The following is a 14327-nucleotide window of genomic DNA, read 5'->3' on the forward strand; positions in this document are numbered from 1 at the left end:
TGAATCTGTCATGTTTGTGCTTCTTGTAGACCTCATAGCTCTCTTTGCAGGTAATCTCTGAATTCCCTGTTGGTATGGAGACCCACATATTGATGATCGAGAACGGCGCATTGACAAAGTTCTCTGGAAGCATGAGAAGGAAAGGAGATGGGTAGAAGGCTGGCTTTGTCCTGTGACGCTGCGTTTTCCTTATAGGTTTCGGCAAGCCGGTCACTGCTTGACAGTGATACTCATCCGGGGGCACAGCCAATCTAAGGGGGGTTGACGAAAGCATAAGCCACGTCTACCCCGGCTACGTCCTGATTGAGATGTTGGTTGACCTCAGACTCGTCGACTGGAGGGCAGTCAAACTAACTATTCTAGGCCTTAAAGATAAGAATTAACTAGAGGTTTTACCTAACTTATATAGTTTCCTTCATATAAATAGCGGTAGAGGGGCCGGTGTGCTCAAAGGTAGACCGGGATAGAAAATAATAAATAATAAATAATAATAGGTTGTAAAGGAAATTGATATTGAGTGTAAAGGGACGTATCGCAGCCAAAAAAAGTTCCGAGTGACTTGAATGACTGACTCGCTTACAAGATGCGTCAATGCGTTATAGAATCAAACCAAATCTACTGCTACCTCACTAGCGCCTTCAGGATACCCATTGCTCTCTACGAGAAACCACCCTACACGACGGAACTTTTCATCTACATCTCGAGTTAGAAGAAGGCCCTCTGCTTTGACTAGCTGTAGACACCATAGGCGTGTAGGCTTCGCGTCGTCGGGAAAGTCGAAGTAGCCTACCCCGGCGACAGCGGTGTTACCGTTTGGCACGTTGTCGTTTGGAAGGATGACAAGCGTTTCCAGCAGCACACCATATACCCTATGCTTAGGGCCCCAATTTGTCGTCGCAACTTCCGGCAGCGACTTTACATACTCTGCAACTGTCATTGCTGCACAACGGACCTCAACTGGCCGACCCCAGAGGTGCAGCTCAAGCGCCGGCATGTACAGTCTGTCGGGCTCTCCCCAGTCCTCTAGTGGTGCCCAGCAGTCTTCATGACGAGGCCTGACACAGATGTTGTGCTCATCGAGGTATCGTGGCTCCCTTCGGGCCGTTGCGATCCAAGCGACAGGGCCCTGGACGCTTGCCCAGCTCCAGGACGGGGCCCTCTTGACTTCGTCACCCTTGGGCTCGCCCTTCCGTCGGCCGCTGGCCTTCGGTTTCGTCAACGGCGGATGCCTGCCCGCGTAGAGCTGGATCCGGGCTTTCCACATGAGCCCACGCGGCATGTCGTCCTCCCATAGTCCCGCGAGGTAGCGACACTTGACAACGCTGTGAACGAGCTGCGCGATGCTCGTGATGGAGGCGAAGATGTCGTTAGGCTCGGTTAGCTCCCGCGACGTGAAGTCGGAGAGCATGGCGTACCACCTCCGCAAGACCTCAGGCTTGGAGCCCGGGCGGGGGCCGCCCAAGTGGAACGACGCATCGTTGCCGTCGACTGCGGTTCTCCCGTCTTCCCACCTCGCAAGCATGCGGCACCGGAACGAGAGCTGCTCTTCGCAGAACAGGATGGCGCGGGTCGAGAAGATGGCTTCCTGGAAGCACCATCCACGCGAGGTAACGGGGCCGATGGCCTTGGAGCGCGGTATGCAAACGTACAAGTGACCCAGGTCTCCTTCTCCCGTGAGCGGATTAGGGCCGCACATCAGGGGCACAGGCTGAGGCACGTCCTTGCGAGAAGCGTAATTGTTGGCGACGAACCCCTCGCGGCTGTCGGCAGCGCGGCCGGCAATAATGGTAAGCTCGGCGCCGCCGTAGACCGAAGCCATGCGCTTGGACTCGGATTCCCAGTCGCCTAGATTGTCCTGGATGATGCACAAGGAGTCGATCCACAGGTATCTGATGCCTAGCTCGCGGGTGAGTTGGATGGCTTCTTGATGCGTCTTTGTAAGATTCTTTTCAGGGAGGCAAATGAGGAGGTCGGCTAGATTGTGATCTCGTAGCTCAACTGCGTGCTGGACGCCGACACCCCAGCAATATGAGAGGGAGATATATTTCTCTGCCTTATTCTTCAGATCTTTGGTAAGAACTAGTCTGGAACAAGTCTTCGAATCCGGGTCGCCGACATCGATAACGCGCGTAGGCATGCGTCGAGCCTCTGGGTGGCTAGCATAGTTGCAAACATTGTGGTGTTTCCGACAAAATTCCAACCATTGCCGTGTGTGATCCACGTGGAGGTTCGGATTGCGGTCAACGGTGATGTACCTCTCTCCGAACAGAACAGTAGCCGGAGATCCTGTTTCCGGTGTCAGTCTCTAATACGTCGCCGTTTGGTGCCGAGAATACTTACCAGGCTCTGCAAAAATGTGCAAGCGAGTGAACAGCCCGTTGGTAGTAAGATCACCAACTTTGCCTGGCATCTTCCCGCAGCTCACATACAGTTGGCTGGGTTCGTTGGGTACCAGGCCGACCGGATGTAGCTCGCCCGTGATGTATATGGCCACATCAGATATCTGAGAGCCCAAAGATAAAGCTGCTAAACAGAGTTGGACGTCAGCTGGTGCGCAGTCCTGTTGAATCCGCGTCCAGCACAGGCGACAGAAGGCACAGCCCTGCTCAGCAGATTGGACAAGTGCCTGCAAGTTCTCATGGAAGACGACGTCGTTGTTCCAGAGATCGACCAAAACGAGAGTTGAACATTTGGAGCACAGTGCCATGGCGTTCTTGTCTGTGTTGCGAGAGAATATATGCGGAGGAGTCAGCCTTGCGTATCATGGTATTGTTCTGTAGCTGCGTGAGAGGGGGGCGCGCCTGGAGCCTAGAGGGCCTTGGCACGCTAACTAGATCTGTTGCTGGTTAGCCTGTGCGCCCTACTCTACGTTCAGGCGTTGCCGCGGCTTTACCCTGAGCTGTGGCGATCCTGGTCTGTGCGGGGGCTGTACACCCTGCAGACATCAAGTGGATGTCGAAGGTCGGTTTGTGTGGGAGGTTGCCCGACAACCCCGCCAATTCCGTTGTCGGCCTTGACATCACTCAAAACCAGCAGGTCCAACTTGCAACGCGCGCATCGCAACAATAAGGCATCGCATCAATATAAAAATACATAAAAAGTATTGGGATTATTGAGGGTTTCAATTTGGTTTTTTTTGCAAGGTTGTAAGTCCTCTTATTGTGGATTCATAGCCAAAAAAGTGTTTTGTATTACGATGCTGCTACAGACAGTATAATTCCACTAACTCCCCCACTATTCCTAGCCCCTTGGGGTGCGTATACAGCCGCTGCAGCCGCTGCAGCCAGTGCAGCCAGTGCAGCCAGTACAGCCACTATATGGGCCTCTTCCGTCGAGATCTAATAAGCTTCATAACCTTGTCAAGAGATGCAGAGCCTTTCTCACGATCCATCTCCCTTGCTACCTCGTACTCTGTAACGCCTTTGGCTGCAGCACGCCGAGCTACCTCGTCAATAATAACCTTTCGTGTTGAGTAAAATGCTTTCTCTGAGACAGGCCTCCAGCGGGCACCCCATCGTTGATCAAGAGAGCTGACAGAGGGCATACCTGCAATACCCTCGTGCCAGATCTGAACAAGCTCTGCAATCGACGTCGTATTCCGTGGAAGCTGATAGAGTTGTAGAGGCCGGTCAGTAGACCGTGAGCTTAATGTAACCGGCTTGAGCGGAGAGCGTGCTGGCTGGCCTAATACTTGTGGGAGAGGAGGTGTAATAGGCTGTGGAGGGGAGCCTTGCCCTTGCCCTTGCGTGTGATACTAGAACTGCTGCGAGGCATGCCTGCCAGTAGGAGTAATAGAGATGTTCCAGCTAACCTAGCTGAAATCGTCAACCTTCCTCTCCAGGCGCTCCAGGCGTTCGATAACCTCGTGATACCTCTGTATACTAAGGCGGTCGGTAGTCGAGAGCTGTGCGGCTAAGGTACGGAGCTTTTCCGAGATAGCAGGAATGGCTTTCTCAATCGCTATGTGATGGGGGTCTTCCTGTATATCACAGCTAACCTCTCGTACACGGGCAGCAAAAGCTGAGAACTCGAGCGAGTGAAAGATAGAAGACTGGAAGATCGGGTGATCTGGGAACTTGGCCATAAGGAAAGGGGCATCTTGAAGCAGGATAAGGCGTAGCCAGTCAAGCAACTCAAGAAATGCCCCAGCGGCCTTGTTCTGTATTACAAACCACTCGACTGTTAGGGTCGTCTGTCTGTAAGGGAGCACGGGCTCCACAGAATGCTGGGGTTGGTAATTATGAAGATAGAACAAAGGGCAAGCTCCTATCGCGCGGGTAATACAGTCAAATCGGAATGCCACTCAAATTGTATGAGTGCAGTGAATGTGTATTGCTTGCTTGAAGAACCAAGCAAGAACTATCTGAGACCGTGGCTACGGTCGTCGTATATATCTATCTAAGGCGGACCAATCAGAGAGTTGGTCCTAGGTGATCAGTGAGCTTAGTGCGGTCAGTGTGCTCAGTGCGATCAGTTTCCTCACTGATCGCCCTGACCATGCTGATCATACTGACCGCCCCGTTATTGGCTGCACTTGAGCGAAGCGGGGAACTACCCCACTTCCTTGCGTCAGCCAATAGTGGGAAGCTCCGTGCAGCCTCCTGCGCGCCTGAACCAGGATCGTAACATTCTGCTCTGCTTCTCTGGACTCAAGTCTGGCCTTCCAACTATCCACCTCAGGCCATATTGCAGCGATTAGGCCAGGTGGTGGTATAACGGTAGCTCGTGGGATATAGTATGCGCCTGGCCAGTCGGGATCGAAATCGGCAGTTGCCCTCATAAACTCGCGTGGTAAGGAGGTTAGATAACAGCCAGTCATCTGGTCGCTATTAGTCCAGCGGCCAGCACGACGGATACTAGCCTCTGATACACCAGCGAGGTCTGCGTTCTGAGAACTAGCTATACGAGGCGCATGTGAGGCCTTCGAGGTATTAATACCACACTTCTCGTAAATCCGCCTAGTCCAGGAATTGGCTGTTTGTGGAGAGAGCTGAGTAACTAGGCTTTCCTTCGACTGGCGGAGGACCTTAATATCGTACCAGTCCTGGCTCTGAGTAAACCGTGGGAACGGCTCACCCTCACACTGCCAGCGCCAAAAGAACCAAAAAGCAAGGGCGCTTATAAGGCAGGCCATCGGATCTCGGTGGCGGAGAGCGGCACCGTATTCCATCCGTCCATGCTGGTTTGTCTTCCCTTGGCGCATCAAGATGACAAGGGCCTTGGTCGGATACGGATCCTGAGACCTCTGTATGCCCTCGTTCTGGAGGTCGAGGCAAAAACAGTCAGGGAGCTCGATCGGGAGGCGATTACTTGATCGTAGAAGCATATGGTTTCCAAGGAGGAAGTCGACTTGCGTTCGGAATGCACAGCCAATAGCCTTCCGCTCTTGCCAGACGATAATAGTGTGATCGAGGATCTGTAATGGTAGGTATGCGTCCTTAATCGTACCCTCGCCCCGATCAGCTCGCTCGCTCCGCTTCCGTGCCCAAGTCTGGCGGAGGATATTCCCTTTAAGAGCCTTGAGAGCGATGCCTTGGGGCCGCGGTGCTGGATTCTGGCCCCGTGTTTTCTGCTCCTCGTAGAGACGTTGGATAGCTGAGATATAGCTCCTTACAGAGTTGTATTGGAGCTTCAGCCGTGAGGAGAGAAAGCCCTCGCCATCTAAGTCTGGCTCGTAATAATCAGACTCGTCAGGATCGAGCTGTGCGGCGGCAGCCTGTCGCTTCTGCTCCGCCGCGAGCCTTTTCCCCGTACGGGGCGCCCGCTTTGCGATTGCCGTCATAAATAACAGAAGCTTCCCTTCGTCAACGAGATCACCCGGCAGGGGCGAGCCATCCCAGGGGACCCAGGCCGACCAGCCTGGAGGAATAGGCGGATAACGTGCCGCGCACCAGTCTCTCCATTCTTGTTGCTTCGGCGCGTAGGCCCTCGTCGTATTCCTCGGTTGGTGGAGTGACTGATCGAGGAGGAGCTGCTCAACAACGGCCCTGACGCCAGGGTCTTGATCCCACGCGTTATTTTCGACCTTGGCCGAAGGCGTGGGCAGGGCGGCGAAGGTCAGGGCAGCAGCCATCGCGTGTAAGTCGTCACGCAGGTATCTTGAAGGTCGGCGTACTGCGCGCAGGGGTGTGAGGCCTTCAAGAAATCGCGTCGAAATGGAGCGGGGCCGCAGAAACGACGCGTTAACCAGAGGTATTCCGAAGGGCCCCGCCCTTCGGAAATTGGCTGGCGAGCGAGGTTGGCCGACAACGTTGGCGGGGCCCGTGCGCCTGCGACACCATATGTTAGTGCGATCGGACAAGGCGTCAAAACCACATTTTGCCACTCAAATGTGTACAGACCACATACATCGCCGTACAAAAGAAGAGGAGCTCAAGGCAAAAGAGTCAGTAATTTATTGTATTACCACCTGCTTCTATCGCCATTTGCAACCGTCTGGGCATACTGTGCGCAAAGCCGTGGTGGAAAGTCTTCCGGAACAGCCTCCCACGCGGCCATTACAGCGGGTGTGTATGTTTGGTAAGCCGGGCTTGTCTTCAAATCTTAATTTGCAGTATTTCCGTAAAGCCCGGATTTCAATCTTCTCGACCTTGGTCAATTCCCGGGCCCGACGTGGTGTTCAGGGGGGTAAGTAGGTGGTGGAGTACGAAGGCTCAGGCCAAAAAAAAGGGTCACTTTGGCCAGTGCGCACCAAGCCAACCGCCACCGTGCACTACCACTCAATATGCCACAATAATAACAAAAGAAAAAAGAGGTGATATTCCAAACAGCCACAACAACTTCAAAATAAGCCCAATCTAGCTACAAAAACGGCCAATCTACTCGTCGTCTTCCGCTCCATTCTCATCGCCTGATTTTTCCTCTGTCAGAGGCTCTGGGACGTCTGCATCCTCGAGCACATCGAGGTCCCAGTTTACGTTCGCATCCTAGTTTTCAGGGGCTGGCCGACCCTCGTTGTAATTGTGGCCTCCCCTCAAAAACACCACCCACTTTGGCCTTGTCATTGGCCTTACTCTTCTTCGAAGCGCCCTGCGGCCATGTTTCTTGCGCGCAGTCATCGTGATGCATACGAGAATGAAGCTGGTAATGCAGCGAGCTCAACGCAGTTGTCAGAATTAAAAAATCTTCCATTTTGAAGAAGCTGTGTACTTTTGTTTCTTTTCCTCGGTTGGCTTGACCAAGGGGGTAGTGTTGCTATGCCTCTTTTGGTCCGTGGCTTGATTTTGTTGCGCACTGGCCAATGTGACCCTTTTTTTTGACCTGAGCCTTCGTACATAGAAAGTCATTGATGGTTGTACTGACTATGGCTTGGCGGGGTTTTGACGAGAGATCATTTTGCTATGCAAGATACTAGGAAGCGACTTGTGCAAATTGCGTGTGGCTTGCTTGGCTGAGCTGAACCCCTGGCCAATACCCTGGCCAATTCACACAACAAAACATGGGATGCCTACAAGATTGCAATTTTATCGATATCTCAACGCATTTTAGTGTCGCAGATGGCATAGCGCATGGAAGCTATCGGCGAGCCTCGTGCGGCTGAGGTGGTACACGCAGTCACCACGCTAACATAAATGCCACACTAACTAAATGCCACACTAACATAAATGCCACACTAATATAAATGCCAAGCACGCAGGCGCCAAGTCAATGGTCACTTGGTGTTCTCTACAGATCCGTATAATTATACTTTCAATTATTGGCAGTCGCCAGTGTTCGTCCAATCATGCAGGACTCGAGAGCCGCAGAAGCCAGTAGCAGCGCAGACACTGTCGGCGCTTACAACGAAGACGGAAATGAGGACAGCCTCACGCAACCGATATCCGAGTCGCGCACCGACCTTGACTAAACCATATCAACGCCTCCCGGCGCGCCAAGAACAAACGAGGCAACGTCAATATACCTGCAGCCGCAACACGAATCTGGGCAAGAACATATATATATCGGAGAAAATATACGTCTACGTGTAGCTAAAGCTAGGATATGGCTCGATTAGTATTACCGAAGAAGTGGGCGAATTCGGTGCGGTTGGTGGCCCCGTGCCTCGCTCGGCGACCGCGCGCAGCGTGAGCCTGACATCTGCATTATCCCGGCAGGGAAACCAGCAGGCCAAAGAGCCCAGTGCTTCGACGGCCGCTATCGAACTCGAGCCTAAAGCTCCGGCGGCGCCACGTCGGCTGTCTTCTCGCGAAAAGCTCGGGCTCTTTGCTCTTCTTCTTTTCCCTATCGGCACCGTCATCCTCTTGATCGGTCTCGGGATGCTCTGGTTCCTGTGGCTAGGTGGCAGCGCCGGGAACGAGCTATAGCATCAGATCACGGCCAGCGGCTAAGCAAGGCCGTGAACATCATCGCCGAGGTCATCAAGACCACGGTCAGCTTCCAGGTCGGAACCGAAGTCGCCATGATTGCGAGTCTTGCCATGGAGGGGTTTGGCGTGCTGCTCCCGCACGCAGCGTCGCTTTCCACGATGAAGGCGTGCGCTAGCAGCGGCACCGTCTTTGTGCTACTCAAACACCAGTTTGCAGCAATGGCCAGGAGCACGGGCAGAGCTGGGACGACAGTCTGGACCTTCGTACTTGCCGTCACGTTGACTGTCGTGTTCGCTATTACCCAGGTCTTCTCCATCCTGCTCATCAGCGATACCGCCGTACGGGCCCTCCCCGGCCTCTCCGCATCGACCAACCTGAGTGTCAGAAGCACGATCGCTAGCCTCATCGGTAGCTAAATGGTCCAGGACAACACGTGGCTGCGCGCTTCTAGTCGGTATCCCACTTTTGCAAAATACTCGGAGCCGCCGTATGTAGCCGACGGGGTCCTAGACACGGGCGTCACGCTCCGCGCCTTTCTGCCGTTTCCGTTGGCCAAGGACAAGGCATCCGACAAGACATCCAGCTTGGCGAAACGGGTATCAGAGCACGGGTATCAGAGCGCGGGCGATATTGGTTGGCGAGCTGCAGGTGAAGGGGTCCAGGGGGAAAGCGGAGGAAATGAGGAGGTAGGAACCGAGCGAAGGCGATGTGGGAGGGAGAGAAAGTCGAGCGTACGGATTACAAGAGAGGGACGTCCGAGAGGAGGGGCTTATTATGCGGCGTGCGGCGGGGCCGTGCGAGGACGCGAATCTGACGGAGCACCATACCCGACTAGAAAGGCCGCGGTTTCCGGATGCAGCGACAGCATGTTCGACATTACGTATGAAACCAACTTAAATTAAGTTCGTGGTCCAGACGTCGGATTCGCTCGCAGGAGTGGTTGGAAGGCACCGAAAACGAAAGGGAATGTAATGTGGGGCTGATCGAATTTGCGCTGTTCTATTGGGGGGGACTTTGAAAGTGCCCGCCGTCGTACTTGTTGGAGTACAGGGCTCGCACTGCCTCGGCAAGCTCGGCGGCGACCTGTTGGCCCCAACAGCAAGAGCGCTAGCAGGTGGGGTAATAAATAAGGAAGAATCGACCGAATTCTTATCGACGACGACAAACCCAATTCCAACCTCGAATTGAGCTTCACACTGCATCCACCAGTCGCTCGCTCAAAATAACCTCCAGCCAAGCCAAGCCAAGATGCCGCCCAGACCGGAACAGAAGACGGTGCTGATTACTGGGTGAGCCGCTCCACTCCAGTTGCATTGCCGCCACTCCAGTTGCATTGCCGCCACTCCAGTTGCATGCCGAATACGGGCGGGCCGTGGTTAAGGTGCTGACGGCCTTTTTTTGCCAACTTCAGTTGCACCCCAGGTGGAATCGGCCATGCGCTGGCCCTCGAGTTCCACGCCAAAGGTGCGCATACGTCAAAACACCATGTTTGTTATGTGGTGAATCGTTTCTCACGAAACAATGCTGATGCCGCCAAGGCCTCCATGTCATCGCGACAGCGCGCAACATCAGCGTGCTCGCCGAGATGGCCGAGATGGGCATGACGACGCTGGCCCTCGACGTGACCAAGGCCGCGAGCATCAAGGAGTGCCACGACGAGGTTGCCCTGCTCACCGGCGGCAGGCTCGACATCCTCATCAACAACGCCGGCCGCACCCACACCATCCCGGCCACGGACCTCGACATTGACGACGTGCGCGAGACGTTTGAGACCAACGTCTTCGGCGTCATGGCCATGTGCGCCGCCTTTGCCGACCTGCTGATCCAGGCCGGCGGGCTCATCATCAACATCGCCAGCCTAGCCGCCATCACGCCCTACGTGTTCGGGTCCGCCTACTGCGCGAGCAAGGGCGCCGTCGTCTCGTACTCGCGCACCCTGCGCCTCGAGCTCAAGCCCTACGGCGTGCGCGTCATGGTGGCCATGGCCGGCACCATCCGCAGCCAGATCGCCTCCAAGACGCACCGCGTGCTGCCCCCCGCCAGCATCTACCAGCGCGTCGCTGACATGTTCCAGCGCCGCCTGACCTTCTCCCAGAACAACGCCACCGTGCCCACCGACGCCTTCGCCCGCAAGCTCGTCGCCAGCGCCCTCCGCCCCGAGTGGCCCGTCATCCTGCGCTCCTGGTTTGGCCGCCCTGACTGGTTTTATGCCGGTGGCTGGGCCGGCAAGGTCTGGTTCGCCACTAGCCTCGGCGAGTGGGTCTTGGACACGATTATGTACCGCATGTTCAAGCTGCACAACCTCGAGCGCGCCATCAAGCAGGAGCAGGCGGCGCAGAAGAAGCTCAAGTGATGCGCTATTTCTGTTTCGGTATTTCTTGGGGCCGTGTTTGTTCGTGGTGAGGGTGAGATGCGGGCGGCGTATTGCCTGCTTGCCCTTACACACTGTATTATGGTCTTGTTTGAATGCCATCAGATCAGCGCATGATGAGGAGCTGTGTGGAATACGGGACTCCAAGGGACAGCCTTGTTCGATGTTTGTTTTTGGGGTTCCTACAGAAGCTCTTTCTAGGATCAAAGACCAATTAATTGCAGTTACAGGGGGTGGATGGGCATGGTTTCTGAGAATTTAAACCTGCATTCGTCTTCAGCTATCGCCCCTCATCGTTTGTCCACCCCGTTCACAGATTCGCCGACTGCTCACCATGTCTGGTTCTATTAACTTCCTCCCCGCATGAATTGTAGTGCGAGGCTCCACCCATCCTGGCCGCCGGTGCCGACAGTGGCGAATCTCACATCATATTTACGACAGCGAGACGACTAAGGCAAACTAAATCCCAACCTCACCCACAGCAGGGATGCAAGCCACGCATTTTAGAGTTTTCCAGCTGTTGTATAACTAGCATTTGACAGTCAAGCATGATGCCGCCCACCAAGCGAGGACCATCACCCCCCCGGCGAATAATACGGTCCGCATCAAAATGTCCCACGAACCCACCAGCGCGAGAGACGTCATCGACGCGCTCGACGCAGTCGCCGGCCACGCCGCGCCGCTGCGGATCCACTTTCCGTCGGCCGTTGTCACGCACCCCGGAACCGAGCTAAGCAAGGCCGCGTCCGCGCCGGCTCCGGCCTTTTCCGTCGCCGCCTCAGCCATCGACGCCATGGTCAGCATGCCCAACTGGTAAGCATGCCATTTCACGAGCAACCAACGAGTGCAGCAGAAGTCAACTAACACCGGCCCAGCGACCTCTCCCCCACCACCAGCGCCGCCAGCGCCAGCTCGACATCGTCGCTGCCCGTGCCCGCGCCCGTGCCCGTGCCCGCGACGCCCGTCGCAACCGCCGCGGCCGCAGTGTCCGCCACGGCGCCGGCCGCGCTGCCCTCGCCGCGCTTCATCGTCACCAGCATCGACCTCGACCCGCCGTTCCCGAGCTTCCCGTTCCTCGGGCCCGTCCTGCACGGCCTGCAGGCGGACTTGACGCTGGCTACGGCGGCGCTCGACCCGGACGACGAGTTCATCCCGCTTGAGCCGGCGGTTCCTAACGACAGCAGCAGTGACAGCAGCGGCAGCGTCGTTGCGTGGGTGCATCCCGCGCCGCCCGGACTCAGTGGGCCCCATCGCTATGTCTCGCTGCTGTGGGAGCAGCCGGCCGGCCTGACGCCCGACGGAATCCGCGACGCGCTCGGCTTCGCGGGAGCGGCTGCTGCTCCGGAGGACGAGGCTGGCGAGAATGCCCTCGGCCTCATGCAGCGTGCCAGGTTCGACATGGAGGGCCTGGAGAAGAAGCTGGGGCTGGGGCGCGTCGTGGCCGGGAACTACTTTACTTGTGCGGCTGCGTGAGGGTGTGTAGTTATTGTTCGAACCTGAATAAATTGTCAATACTCAACAACACCGGATCGATCGCTTTACCAAGTTAGTCGAATAAAACACGAGCGGTTTTTATACGAGCAGTTTTCATACGAGCAGTTTTTATACGAGCAGTTTCCAGGCTAACGGCAGGAATCCCCCAATTTCATATCCAGCAAGGGCAAGCGGGTGGTTGACTAGGAAGGCATTGCGAATGATGACATGCTTACTCCTCGGGAGGATCGGGTCGTAATTGGATCTCGTTGGTGCACTTTGGCAATGATGACCCGAAATCACACTTCTCGGCCTGACACCTTCCATTTGACGTTAAAGGCGGACAGGGTAAGTCGATCCCAATGGTCCAGTGCCGAGCCCCCCTGTCTCTCCATCCAACCAACGCCAGCGTCAGCCCGAGATGCCCGTTCCTCACCCAGTGATTTGGCGTTACTCCTCCCGGCGCTGTTACCCTCTGAATCTTGGCCCACAGGCCGGAATCCGAGGATTCTCACGTCAGCCGTCGAGGTCGTTGGACGTTTCATTGCAAATCCAGGCTGCCATTCAGGTTGGGAGGTCTGTGCAGCGTGCCGCCATGGGTTGCAGCGTGCAGCCATGGGTTCAGCCGTCCTATAATAAACCCCCGCGAATCCCGCCATCTCGGTTCGTCACGTTTCACGTATATGGAAGCGTTTTGGACACGAATTTTCGGACACGCACACAGAGACGACATCTGATCAGCTTCACCGCCACACCGAGCACCACAGTTACACAGCATGGCGCCAGCACAAAATGACCCCCAGGCGGCCGAGCCCGTCGACAGGGACTACTACCAGAGGAAAAGCAAGCCTCTGCCTGCCGACCCGACAATACGGTCGCTGGTCGAGCGGGTGCTCGAGGATGGCTACGTCATCATCCCCAACGCCTTCACGGAGCAGGAGGCGCTCGAGGCCAAGGCCGAGATCCAGCGGCTGCACGGGGACGCGCCGCGGACGGGGCGTATCGCGTTTGACGGGTTCAAGACGAACCGCATCCTGGCGCTGCTGGGCAAGACGCGCGCGTTCGACAAGTTCTGCCTGCTGCCGGCCGTGCAGGCGCTCAACGACCACTTCCTCGACGACGACTACCTGATCTACATCATGGAGAGCATCACCATCAACCCGGGCGAGCGCGCGCAGGTGCTGCACCACGACGACGCCGTCACGGCTCTGCCGCGCCCGCGCCCCCACGTTACCGCCGCCACCATGATCGTGCTCGACGACTACACCGAGCTCAACGGCGCCACGCGCATCATCCCCGGCAGCCACAAGTGGGGCAGCGACCGCGTCGGCGACGAGCGCGACGCCGTCTCCGCCGTCTGCCCCCGCGGCAGCGTCATCTACTTCCTTGGCACTACCTGGCACGCCGGCGGCGCCAACCGCTCCGCCGCCCCGCGCTATGCGGCCACGATCCAGTACTGCCAGCCTTACATCCGCCCGCTCGAGAACCTCATGGTCGCCATCGACCCGCGCCGCGCGCTCTCGGGCGAGATTCCGCCGCGTATTGTCGATATGATGGGCTACCGAAGCGCTATCCCTTTCGTGGGATACGGTGGGTGATTCTTCGTCAATCACTCCTGTCTGCACAATTCATCCTGTCTGCACAATTCATCCTGTCTGCACCATTCATCCTGTCTGCACCATTCATCCTGTCTGCACCATTCATCCTGTCTGCACAATTCATCCTGTCTGCACAGTTCATCCTGTCTGCACAATTCATCCTGTCTGCACAATGCTGACCTTGTTTTTTTTCCTTCGCGATTGCAGCCGACGGACTCAACCCCAAAAAGGCGAGCCGCAGAATGGTGCGCTGGCTGCAGGGCCCGGTCGAGTACAACCAGCCGGCGTTTGCGCACGAGGAGGGCCAGAAGGAGGTGCGCAACGCGAGCAAACTGTGAGAGCCGGGTCGAGGAAAGAACAAAACCTTTTAGATAAGCATAGCATGGAAAGGATGGGAGATGGCGGAGGGCGATTCCGACAGAACGATGTATTTACGTACTCGGGGTAGTGAACGGGGGAACCACCTGATCACCGCCACGACTCCCGGACCTCGCGTGGCTGAAAGGACTTGAGCAGGGTCGGCTGCACCTGCAGGTGGTTCACATCGGGGTGTCGACCTACAGATCAGACCAGTAGTCG

General features: G+C 56.2%; 5 protein-coding genes across 5 annotated transcripts; 4 read left to right on the forward strand and 1 right to left on the reverse strand.

The window, feature by feature from the left end:
• Positions 1-494: 494 nt before the first annotated feature.
• On the reverse strand, positions 495-2804 carry B0T26DRAFT_700455 (heterokaryon incompatibility protein-domain-containing protein). The gene is made up of 2 exons (XM_060441545.1): positions 2341-2804; positions 495-2286 (listed from the first exon to the last, which is right to left on the reverse strand). The coding sequence occupies exons 1-2, from the start codon at positions 2705-2707 to the stop codon at positions 605-607; spliced, it is 2049 nt and encodes a 682-aa protein (XP_060297774.1). The 5' UTR covers positions 2708-2804; the 3' UTR covers positions 495-604.
• A 4919-nt stretch (positions 2805-7723) lies between these two features.
• On the forward strand, positions 7724-8939 carry B0T26DRAFT_870054 (uncharacterized protein; the record flags this gene model as incomplete). Its single annotated transcript, XM_060447903.1, has 4 exons — positions 7724-7824; positions 7994-8247; positions 8304-8686; positions 8732-8939. Coding segments are annotated over 4 exons (945 nt in total), but the record flags the coding sequence as incomplete, so codon positions are not given.
• Positions 8940-9381: 442 nt separating this feature from the next.
• On the forward strand, positions 9382-10934 carry B0T26DRAFT_194035 (acylglycerone-phosphate reductase-like protein). The gene is made up of 3 exons (XM_060433704.1): positions 9382-9595; positions 9718-9770; positions 9845-10934. Exons 1-3 carry the CDS (start codon positions 9555-9557, stop codon positions 10657-10659), a joined length of 909 nt encoding a protein of 302 aa, XP_060297776.1. The 5' UTR covers positions 9382-9554; the 3' UTR covers positions 10660-10934.
• Positions 10935-11287: 353 nt separating this feature from the next.
• Positions 11288-12150, forward strand: B0T26DRAFT_749324 (phosphatidylethanolamine-binding protein; the record flags this gene model as incomplete). The annotated part of the gene is made up of 2 exons (XM_060445087.1): positions 11288-11490; positions 11553-12150. 2 exons carry the CDS (start codon positions 11288-11290, stop codon positions 12148-12150), a joined length of 801 nt encoding a protein of 266 aa, XP_060297777.1.
• Positions 12151-12702: 552 nt separating this feature from the next.
• B0T26DRAFT_194030 (phytanoyl-CoA dioxygenase) lies at positions 12703-14101 on the forward strand. The gene is made up of 2 exons (XM_060433703.1): positions 12703-13740; positions 13956-14101. The coding sequence occupies exons 1-2, from the start codon at positions 12927-12929 to the stop codon at positions 14084-14086; spliced, it is 945 nt and encodes a 314-aa protein (XP_060297778.1). The 5' UTR covers positions 12703-12926; the 3' UTR covers positions 14087-14101.
• Positions 14102-14327: the final 226 nt, after the last annotated feature.

Source organism: Lasiosphaeria miniovina (genome assembly GCF_030549165.1).
Source record: "Lasiosphaeria miniovina strain SMH2392-1A chromosome Unknown B0T26scaffold_3, whole genome shotgun sequence".
NCBI lineage: Eukaryota > Fungi > Ascomycota > Sordariomycetes > Sordariales > Lasiosphaeriaceae > Lasiosphaeria > Lasiosphaeria miniovina.